General features: G+C 56.9%; 1 protein-coding gene across 1 annotated transcript; it reads right to left on the bottom strand.

Moving 5' to 3' along the window:
* Positions 1–562: 562 nt before the first annotated feature.
* On the bottom strand, positions 563–865 carry LOC136533625 (uncharacterized). The gene has a single exon (XM_066526173.1). The coding sequence runs from the start codon at positions 863–865 to the stop codon at positions 563–565; it is 303 nt and encodes a 100-aa protein (XP_066382270.1).
* Between the last annotated feature and the right edge of the window lie 9,614 nt (positions 866–10,479).

Here is a 10,479-nt window from a genome sequence, read left to right as displayed (position 1 = left end):
TGTGGTCACCAAAGACCTGGGTCATGCACCGCTGGTATGTGGCCCCTGCATTTCTAAGGCCAAAAGGCATAGTCACATAGCAGTACATGCCAAATGGGGTGATGAAAGAAGTCGCGAGCTAGTCGGACTCTTTCATCTTGATTTGATGGTAACCAGAATACGCATTAAGGAAAGATAGGGTCTCGCATCCCGTAGTGGAGTCAACGATTTGATCGATTTGAGGTAATGGGAAGGGGACTTTCGGACAGGCTTTATTCAAACCGGTGTAGTCTACACACATCCTCCACTTCCCACTTTTCTTCCTGACCAACACGGGGTTAGCCAACCACTCTGGATGGGATACTTCCTTGATGAATCCGACCACCAAGAGCTTCTGCACCTCCTCGCTGATGGTCCTACGTTTTTCCTTGTCGAATTGGCGTAGGCGCTGCTTCAAAGGCCTGGAGCCGGCCTGGATGTCCAAGGCGTGCTCGGCGACCTCCCTCGGTATGCCCGGCATGTCCGAGGGACTCCATGCGAACATATCGGCATTCACACGGAGAAAGTTGGCGAGCACGGCTTCCTATTTAATGTCGAGAGTGGCGCTAATCCTCAACGCCCGGTCGTCGGGGTAGGCGGGGTCAACTGGGACGAGCTTGATGGCCTCCATGGGCTCGAACGTCCCGGCGCGACACTTGGAGTCAGGCGCCTCGCCACTAAGCCAGTCGAGGTTGGCAGTGAGGGTCTCGGCCTCCACGAGAGCCTCGACGTACTCGATGCACTCGACGTCGCAGTAGTATGCATGTTCGTACATGGACTCAATTGTGATGATGCCGTTGGGACCTGACATCTTGAGATTAAGGTAGGTGTAGTTGGGGACTGCCATGAACTTGGCATAGCATGGTCACCCCAGGATGGTGTGGTAGGTTCCTCTGAATCCAACCACCTCAAAGGTAAGGACCTCCTTGCGGTAGTTGGAGGGGGTGCCAAAGCAAACGGGAAGGTCAATGCGCCCAAGGGGTCACGTGCGCTTCCTCGACACGATGCCATGGAAAGGCATGGTGTCACCCCGGAGCCTCGACTAGTCAATCTCTAGGAGCTCCAGGGTGCTGGCGTAGAGGATGTTGAGGCCGCTGCCTCCGTCCATCAACACCTTGGTGAGCTAGGTGTTGCCCACGATCGGGTCGACAACGAGTGGGTACTACCCGGGATTTGGGAAATGGTCGGGGTGGTCATCTCGATCAAAGGTGATCACTGCCCGAGACCAGTCGAGGTATCAGAGAGTGGCCACCTTGACTGAGAAGACCTCTCGGCGTTCCTTCTTTCGTTGGCACACCGTAAGGCATGCTGAGGGTCCGCCAAAGATCATGAAGGCGTTGTGCACCTCGGGGAACCCGTTGTCCTTGTCATTGTCCCAGTTGCCGGCGCCTTTCTGCTTAGCATCATCATTGGGGAGCCTAAGCTTGGCATAGTAATGCCGCAGCATGGAGCAATCCTCGAGGGCGTGCTTTACCGGGCCCTGGTGGTAAGGGCAGGGTTTCTTAAGCATGTCGTCGAAGGGCCTGGGGCCCCTAGGGCCTCGAGGATTCTTGCATTCTGTGGCCATGACCAGATTGGCCTCGAGGACGGCCTGCTTCCCCTAGCGACCCTTTTTATTTCTCTTGGGGAGGTGGGGAGCCGAGGCCTCGGGGGCCTCGTCCCTCTGCTTCCCCTTGGCGTTGTTCTTAGGGAAGATGGCCCCAATAGCCTCTTCGCCTAAGGCAAAGTTGGTGGCGATGTTGAGGAGCGCGGCAGCTGAGCGCAGCATGTTCTGCCCTAACTCTCGGACCAAGTCTCGGTAGGTGGTGCTAGAGAGGAAAGCATGGACGATTTCTGAGTCACCGACGCTGGGCAACTCGGTGCACTATTTAGAGAAGCGCCGGATGAAGTCTCGGAGAGACTCGTCCGGTTTCTGGTGACAGCTCTTAAGGTCCCAGGAGTTTCTAGGGCGCACGTATGTGCCCTAGAAATTCCCGACGAAGATCCTAACCAAGTCGCGCTAGTCGTGGATCTGTGAGGGAGGAAGGTGCTCAAGCCAGGCTCGCGTCGAGTCTGACAAGAGCAAGGGGAGGCTGCGGATGATGAGCAGGTCATCATCCGCGCCACCTAGCTAACAAGCTAGGCAGTAATCGATAAGCTAGAGTTTGAGATTGGTCTCACCGCTATACTTTGTGAGGTTAGCTAGTTACTGAAACTGGGCTAGGAAATGAGCAGTTCGGATGGCTCTGCTGAAGACTCAAGGGCCAGGCAGTTCAGGAGAAGGACTACGGTCCTCCTCACTATCATAATGGCCACCTCGGTGCGGATGGTAGCCCTAGGCAGGCCCCTCATTGTCGTGGCGTCATCGCCTGCTGACCACCTCATGGTCTCCCTACGCCTCGCGTTGGTTGCCGAGGCGGTCGAGTAGCAAGGGGACCCGGGGGGCTACTAGTGCCCGAGCGGGCTCGGGACATACCGAGGCCTCCCTATTCTACTGAGGTGGTGCCATGGGAAGGTCCGAGGCACCCCCATGCTGTCAAGAGGTGGAACTCTTGGCTTGCTGCACCGTGGCAGTCTCGAGGAGATCCCGGAGCTTGCCGTGGACCCGTCGCCCCTCCGTGGTGGAGGGCTCGGGCATCATGCAGACTAGCATCACCACAGCCGTGACATTCTGGCTAGCGCGATTGAAGATTGGGGGTTGCTCACTCCCTTCGTCCTCGTTGATGCGGTGGTGCACGTCGTGGGCCCTCTGTCGGGCTCCTCCACCCTCGCCGTGACCTCGATGCTCCTGTTCAAGAGTATCTTAAAGCTACTGCAGGAGGAGTCAGTCTTGCTTGACTTTGGCCTAGAGCTCACGGAGCTGTTCTAGGTTCGGGCGTTGAGGTCATGCGGAGGCGAGGTTCTCGTTCTGTGTTGCCGGTAGGACAACGTGCGGAGGTGTGGCGGCGCCTGCACCCGGGCAAAGCGGGGAATGGCTACCTGCCCCCTCATCTTCCTCGCCTGTCCTCGGCATCTCAAGCCCGATGTGGAAGCACTCGTGAGTGGGGTCGTAAGCACCCTCGTCATCGGAGTCGAAGTAGCCGAAGCAGTAGTCACTCGCGGCCAAGAAGCGGCGCATGGTTTCAGGGTTGTGGAGTTCAGAGAAATCTACTCTGGCCCATGCCTTGTCCTCCTCCGAGGAGTTAGCGTGGGTGTGGGTCAACGCGGTGGTGTCGAAGTCGAGGGTGAAGCGCTGGCTGCATCCTAAGGGATCTGCGTGAGCGGAAGCGTAGGAGTAAGCGTAGGAAGCGGTGACATTTCTCAACCCGAAGGGGTATGGGGATGGTGCCATTGCTGGGCTCTACTCCATCGGAGTTAGCTTCTCAGGGAGTGGTGGAGCGGAGCTTGATGACGGGGCATCATCGCATGCCACCGATGCTTTTCCCTTGTCCAGGCTCAGGCTAGACAGGTCCCCAACTAGGGACCTTGTGTCAATAGCTGGTCGTGGGATATCGGTAGAGAGCGGCATGTCGCCCTGAGTTCGTGTGGCGTTGGGGTGACCCTGTCGCGTCATGCCTGGCGAGCGCAGCGAGAGCGGCTGCCCGAGCACTGCCTGTGCCTGGGATGCCGGTGTGTGACGTCGTCGTCGGTCGGTGGAGCTCGGGGCGTAAGGAGTACCATGTCGTACTCATGCCCTAGAGACATGAACTCTAGGCTCCCAAACCAGACCACCGTGCTGAGACGAAGTGGTCGTACGGGGTCTGCCATCCAGAACTTGTTGGGATGACAAAACTAACACGCAGAGGCCCCTACCTGGCGCACCAACTGTCGGTGTTTTGGACCGGTGAGCCCTCAACCAACTAGTAAATTTGTACTGCATGTTCCTAGTCCCGGATGGTGATGCAAAGAGACACAAGGTTTATACTGGTTCGGGCAATGAACACCATACGTCCAGTTTGAGAGATCGATCTTGTATTCCTTGCACCGAAGTGCTTGTAGTAGGGGGTTACAAGTAGGGTGAGAGAGGGGGCTTAGTCCCAGGTCTCTTTGTGGTGCGGATTGGATTGCTTAAGATGTTGATCTTAAGCCATGGGGGAGCTTGGATGTTCGTTCGTGCATTTGTGCGTGAGTTCGTTGCGTGAGCCTAGGTCTAATTGCATGTGTCCCCCCCGAAATGGCCCAGGTCCTTCCCTTTTATAGTTGAAGGGGGGACAAGGGTAATACATGCACTAGCTATATGGCATCGTGCGAACAGAGGCGGCGTGTTCGAGCCCTATAGTCTGTTACTGTGGTGGCGTGGGTGACGGAGCGGTCCCGTCCTTGAAGTACTGGTGTGACATGCCGGTCTCATCCAATCCTGTGCATCGTGGGAGCTCTAGGGTTACCTCAAGGCGGGCGTGGCGGTTGGCATGCGGGTCACTCTGTGTTGACTACATGAGAAGCCGAGGCTCAGTTGGTGCTGAGACCGAACCGTCGTGGGGGTCTCAGCAGACGTGAATCCCGAGGTTGCCGAGACCCTAATGTAGATTGCCGAGGCTAGGGGGGAACAGTTGGTCTCATACACTGATTCTGAGGCTATGGTGGCCCAGAATAGACTTCCCCATGCCGCATTGTCTTCGGGGCGGGGGTTACATGGCACAGTGCAGTGCAGGCACTGATTGTGGGCACAGCACCAGAACACAGTGGCCGTTAATCCCAGCCGTGCCCTGTCCTAGTTGGTATGGCGTGGATACGACTCCTTGTCCCATCGGCCACTCTGTGGTGTCGAGCCATCGTCCGGCTAAGATTGCGAGAGTGGTTGATACATTAATGGGACGTGACGCTCTGTCAAGGAGCCCGGCCGAGGCCGAAGCAACGGATTATCGCCGAACCAGCTTCGAGTGAGATAGAGGATCGACATCTCGCCCGAGGCTTTACGCGCAGAGCCTCGGGCAAGGCGGAGAATGGGTTCCTTGTTGAGGCCTCCCGTGAGAGGCCTCACGCGAGGCATAGATTTGTCAGGCCATCGAGACCTCCCGTGCGAGGCCAAAGGCGAGGCGGAGAGCCGGTGGGCTCGGATGGGGCCAGTGGTTAACCAACGGCTTACCTTCTGGCTTTGTTTTTTATGGGGTTGAAATGGTTCTTTCGATATACGCTCAGGGTACCCCGTTTTATGGTACCCGACACCGCACCCTGGTGGTAAGGGCAGTTCTTCTTAAGCATATCGTTGAAGAGCATAGGGCCTCTAGTGGGGCCTCAGGGATTCTTGCGATCCGCGGCCACGACCAGACTGGCCTCGAGGACCTCCTACTTCCCCTGGTGACCCTTTTTCTTTTTCTTGGGGAGGTGGGGGCCGAGGCCCCAGGGGCCTCGTCCCTCCGCTTCCCCTTGGCATCGTTGTCGGGGAAGATGGCCCCAATAGCCTCTTCACCTGAGGCGAAGTTGGTGGCGATGTCGAGGAGCGCGGCCACCAAGGTTGGCATGTTCCAGCCTAACTCTCAGACCAGGTCTCGGTAGGAGGTGCCGAAGAGGAATGCCTGGACAATTTCCAAGTCACCGACATGGGGCAACTCGGTGCATTGCTTGGAGAAGCGTCGGATGAAGTCTCAGAGAGACTCGCCTGGTTTCTGGTGACAACTCTTGAGGTCCTAGGAGTTCCCGAGGCGCACGTATGTGCCCTGGAAATTCCTGATGAAGACCTTTACCAAGTCGCGCCAGTTGTGGATCTGCAAGGGAGGGAGGTGTTCGAGCCAAGCTCGCGCTGAGTCCGACAGGAACAAGGGGAGGTTGTGGATGATGAGTAGGTCATCGTCCATGCCACCTAGCTGACAAGCCAGACAGTAATGGGCCAGCCACAGCTCGGGGTTGGTCTCGCCGCTGTACTTTGCGAGGTTGGCCGGTTGCCGAAACTAGGCCAGGAAGTGAGTGCCGTGGATGGCCTTGCTGAAGACTCGAGGACCAGGTGGCCCAGGAGAAGGACCGCGGTCCTCCTCACTGTCGTAGCAATTGCCTCAGTGCGGGTGGTAGCCTCGGGCAGGTCCATCGTTGTCGTGGCGCTGTCGCCTACTGACCACATCGTGGTCACCTTGTGCCTCGTGTCGGTCGCTGAGGCGGTCCTACACCGAGGGGGCCCTGTTGGCTGTCGGTGCCCGAGCGGGCTAGGGACAAACCGAGGCCTCTCTATCCTGCCGAGGTGGTGCCGTGGGTAGTTCCAAGGCGCCTCCACGCCGTCGAGAGGCAAAACTTTTAGCCTGCTATACCACGGCGGTCTCGAGAAGGTCCCGGAGCTCGCCGCGGGCCCATCGCCCCTCTGAGGTAGAGGGCTCGGGCATCATTCAGAGTAGCATCGCCGCTGCCGTAATGTTCTAGCTAGCGTGATGGAAGATAGGGGGTTGATTGTCCCCTTTGTTGTTGTTGATGCGGCGGTTGACGTCGCGAGCCCTCCATCGGGTTGCTCCACCATCACCGCGACCCCACTGCTCTTGCTCGAGAGTGTCACGGAGCTGCTGTAGAAGGAGTCGGTCTTGTTTGACCTTGGCCTGAAGCTCATGGAGCTGTTCTAGGTCCAAGCATCGAAGTTCATCGGGGGCAAGGTTCTCGTTTCACGCTGCTCGGGGCTCGACGCATGGAGGTGTGGCGCCGCCCGCCCCCTCGGGGGGCGAGGAGCGAGAACCTGCCCCTTTGTCCTCATCGCCCATGCTTGGCATCCTGAGCTCGACGTGGAAGCACTCACGAGTGGGGTCGTAAGTGCCTTTGTCATCAGAGTCGGAGTAGCCGAAGCAGTAGTCGCTTGCGGCTAGGAAGCAGTGCATGGCTTCAGGGTCGCGAAGCCCAGAGAAGTCCGCTCTGGCCCACGCCTTGTCCTCCTCCGAGGAGTCAACGTGGGTATGGGTCGCGGTAGTGGCGTCGAGGTTGAGGGTAAAACGTTGGTGGCGTTCCAAGGGCTCTGCGTGAGCGGAAGGGTAGGCGGAAGCATAGGTGGCAGCGGCATTACTCAACCCAAAAGGGTACGGGGATGGTGCCATTGCCAGGCTTCGCTCCACCGAGTCGACCCCTCAGGAGGTGGTGGGGCAGAGCTTGATGACGGGGCATCGCCGCGCGCCACTGGCGTCTTTCCCTTGCCCAGGCTCAGGCTAGACAGGTCCCCAACCAGGGACTCTATACCAACAGCCGGGCATGGGATACCAACGAAACGCGGTGCGTCGCCCTAAGCTTGCGCGGTGTCAGGGTAGTCCCGCTCGTGTCGTGCCTGGTGAGCATGACGAGAGCGGTGGCCTGGGAGCCGCCTACGCCTAGGCTACTGGTGCGTGGTGTCGTCTTCGGTCGGCGGGACTCTGGGTGAAAGGAGTACCATATCGTACTCATGTCCTAGAGACATGAACTCTAGGCTCCCAAAGCAGATCACCGTGCCGAGACGCAGTGGTCGCATGGGGTCTACAATCCGGAACTTGTTAGGATGACAAAGCTGACACACAGTATGGTCCCCTACCTGGCGCGTCAACTGTTGGTGTTTTGGACCGGCGGGCCCTCAATCGGCTTGTGAAAGTGTACTGTGTACCCCTAATCCCGGATGGTGATGCAAAGAGACACAAGGTTTATACTAGTTTAGGCAATAGGTGCCCTACGTCCAGTCTGAGAGAGTGATCTTGTATTCCTTGCACCGAGGTGCTTGTAGTAGGGGGTTACAAGCTGGGCGAGAGAGGGAGCTAGTCCCAGGTCTCTGCGTGGGGCGGCGTGGGTTGCTTGAGATGTTGATCTCTTGCGGCGATGAAGTGAATGTGTGTGTCCGTGTGTGCCTGTCCGTGCCCGTCTGTCTTGTGAGTTCGTCTATGTTTCGTGAGTCCCCCCTATAAGTGGCCCCGGTCACTCCCTTTTATTGTCGAAGGGAGGCATAGGGGCGTTACATGAATTTGCTATGTGGCGTTGCTTGAACAGTGGCAGCATGTCTAAGCCCTATAGCTTTGTCACTGTGGTGGCATGGTCGGTGAAGCGGCCTTGTCCTCGGTGTACTGGAGCGACGCGTCGGTCACACCTGATCCTGTGCGATGTGGGAGCTTCTGTGATGGCTTGACGCAGGGCATGGCGCATACTGTGAACGACGTGCCGGTCGCTGTACGTCGACAACGTAGAGAGCCGAGGCCCAGTTAGTGCTGAGGCTGAACCATTGTGGGGGGCTCGGCGGGCGCGAGTCCCGAGGCCACAGGGACCTCAAAGCGGATAGCCGAGGCTCGGAGGGAGCAGTTGATCTTTGTACGTTGATTCCGAGGCTACATAGACCCGGACTTGACTCCCCACACCGCGCCGTCCTTGGAGCAGGTGGGGTTAGGCAGCACAGTGCCACATAGGTGTCAGTCGTGGGCACAGTGGCGAGCACAGCGCCCGATAACCCCTGCCCCGTCCTGTCCCGGATGGCATGGCGTTGATGTGACTCCCACCTCGTTGGTCACTCCGCTATGTCGAACCGTCGTTCAGCTGACGTCGCGGGAGTGGTTGGCTGTGTTAGTTGGACATGACGTCCCGGTCGAGGCGGCAGTGACGGGGTGGCTACCGAGCCGGCCTCGAGCGAGGCGGAGAATCGGTACCTCGTCCGAGGCCTACGGGCGAGGCCTCGGGCGAGTCAGAGAATCGGTACCTCGTCCGAGGCCTTATGTTTGGAGCCTCGGGCGAATCGGAGAATCGGTACCTTGTCCGAGGCCTGGCGGGTGGGGCCTTGGGCGAGTCGAAGGATCGGCACCTCGTCCGAGGCCTGACGGGGGGGGCCTCGGGCGAGTCGAAGGATCGGCACCTCGTCCGAGGCCTGACGGGCGGGGCCTCGGGTGAGTCGGAGAATCGGTACCGAGCGCCAAAAGGTACTCTAGTGGATTGCTCGTGGCTTGTGTGATCATCATCTTGTGTTGGTTGTGCGGCACCCTATTGAGGGTTTGGCGTGTGAAGCCAATTAGCGCGTGAACCTCCAAGTGAGTGAATCGCCACAACGAGGACTAGCTTGCCGGCAAGCAAGTGAACCTCGGTAAAAAATCATTGTCTTCATCATTGATTCCGAGGTGATTGGTCTTCATTGTTATTCATCTTTGTGATTGATTGGTTCTTCATCTACACAGTGGTATAACTATCCTAACCACTCTCTTTACTTTACCGCAAACTAGTTGACAAGCTCTTTAGTGTAGCTAGTTGTGAGAGCTTGCTTGCTTGGTTGGTGTGGCTCTTTAGTTAGTCTTTGAGAGCACACTAACATAGGATAGTGTCTTTGCTATTGTGTGAATAGACACTATCTAAACTAGAATTGTGGTAGGTGGCTTGCATTTTAAGTAGGCTAGTGCAACACTCGCTTCGCCTCATAATTGTCTAACCATTTGGTTAAGTGTTGTTGTAGAAATTTTTATTAGGCTATTCACCCCCCCTCTAGCCATTAGGACCTTTCAACAGCCCACTTGGCTATCCTACCCGAGGCCTCCCGGTTTTGGATTATCTCTCCTAGAGGGAAAGATGACACCACGGTCACCAGGTGGGACTCAAAGTAGTGCATAGCTTGCATCGAGCCAAGACTATGACGTAGATCAGTTTTTGGATGTGGGGGTAGCATGTCTTAGTCTCGGAGAGCACCTCACTGATGAAGTAAATAGGTCATTGGATGGGTAGAGCATGCCCCTCTTCCTGCCTTTCAGCCACTATGGTCGCGCTGACCACTTGGGTCATTGCGGTGACATAGAGTAAGAGGGCCTCGCCCTTGGTTGGTGGCACCAGGATAGGAGGATTGGTGAGCAGTGCCTTGAGCTTGGCGAGAGCTTCTTCGGCCTTGGGGGTCCAAGAAAAGCGTTCGGATTTTCTCAAGAGGCGGTACAGAGGCAAGCCTTTTTCGCCAAGGTGCGAGATGAAGTGGCTCAGGGCCGTGAGGCATCCCATGACCCTCTGCACTCCCTTGAGGTCTCGGATTGGTCCCATGTTGGTCACAGCCGAGACCTTCTCTGGGTTGGCCTCGATGCCACGCTCCGAGACTATGAATCCCAAGAGCATGCCTCAGGGGACCCAAAGACACACTTCTTGGGGTTGAGCTTGATGCCCATCTCTCTGAGGCATTTGAAGGCTATCTCCAAGTCATCGATGAGATTGCTGGCCTTTGTGGACTTGACCATGATGTCATCCACATAGGCCTTGATGGTTCGCCCGATGTGCTCGCCAAAGACCTGGGTCATGCACCGCTGGTATGTGGCCCCTATGTTTCTGAGGCCGAACGGCATAGTCACATAGCAGTACATGCCGAATGGGGTGATGAAAGAAGTCATGAGCTAGTCAGACTCTTTCATCTTGATTTGATGGTAACCAGAATATGCATCAAGGAAGGATAGGGTTTCGCATCCTGTAGTGGAGTCAACGATTTGGTTGATTTGAGGTAATGGGAAAGGGATTTTTGGACATGCTTTATTCAAACCGGTGTAGTCTACACACATCCTCCACTTCCCATTTTTCTTTTTAACTAATACAGGATTAGCTAACCACTCTAGATGGGACACCTCCTTGATGAAT

Source organism: Miscanthus floridulus, unplaced genomic scaffold, assembly GCF_019320115.1.
Source record: "Miscanthus floridulus cultivar M001 unplaced genomic scaffold, ASM1932011v1 os_1020_2, whole genome shotgun sequence".
Lineage (NCBI taxonomy): Eukaryota > Viridiplantae > Streptophyta > Magnoliopsida > Poales > Poaceae > Miscanthus > Miscanthus floridulus.
Note: the sequence above shows the minus strand (reverse complement) of the source record. Positions and strands in the feature narration are given on the sequence as shown.

Excerpts from the sequence above, each read along its gene's own strand:
- LOC136533625 (XM_066526173.1), bottom strand. The coding sequence starts at position 865 with ATGGCAGTCCCCAACTACACCTACCTTAATCTCAAGATGTCAGGTCCC.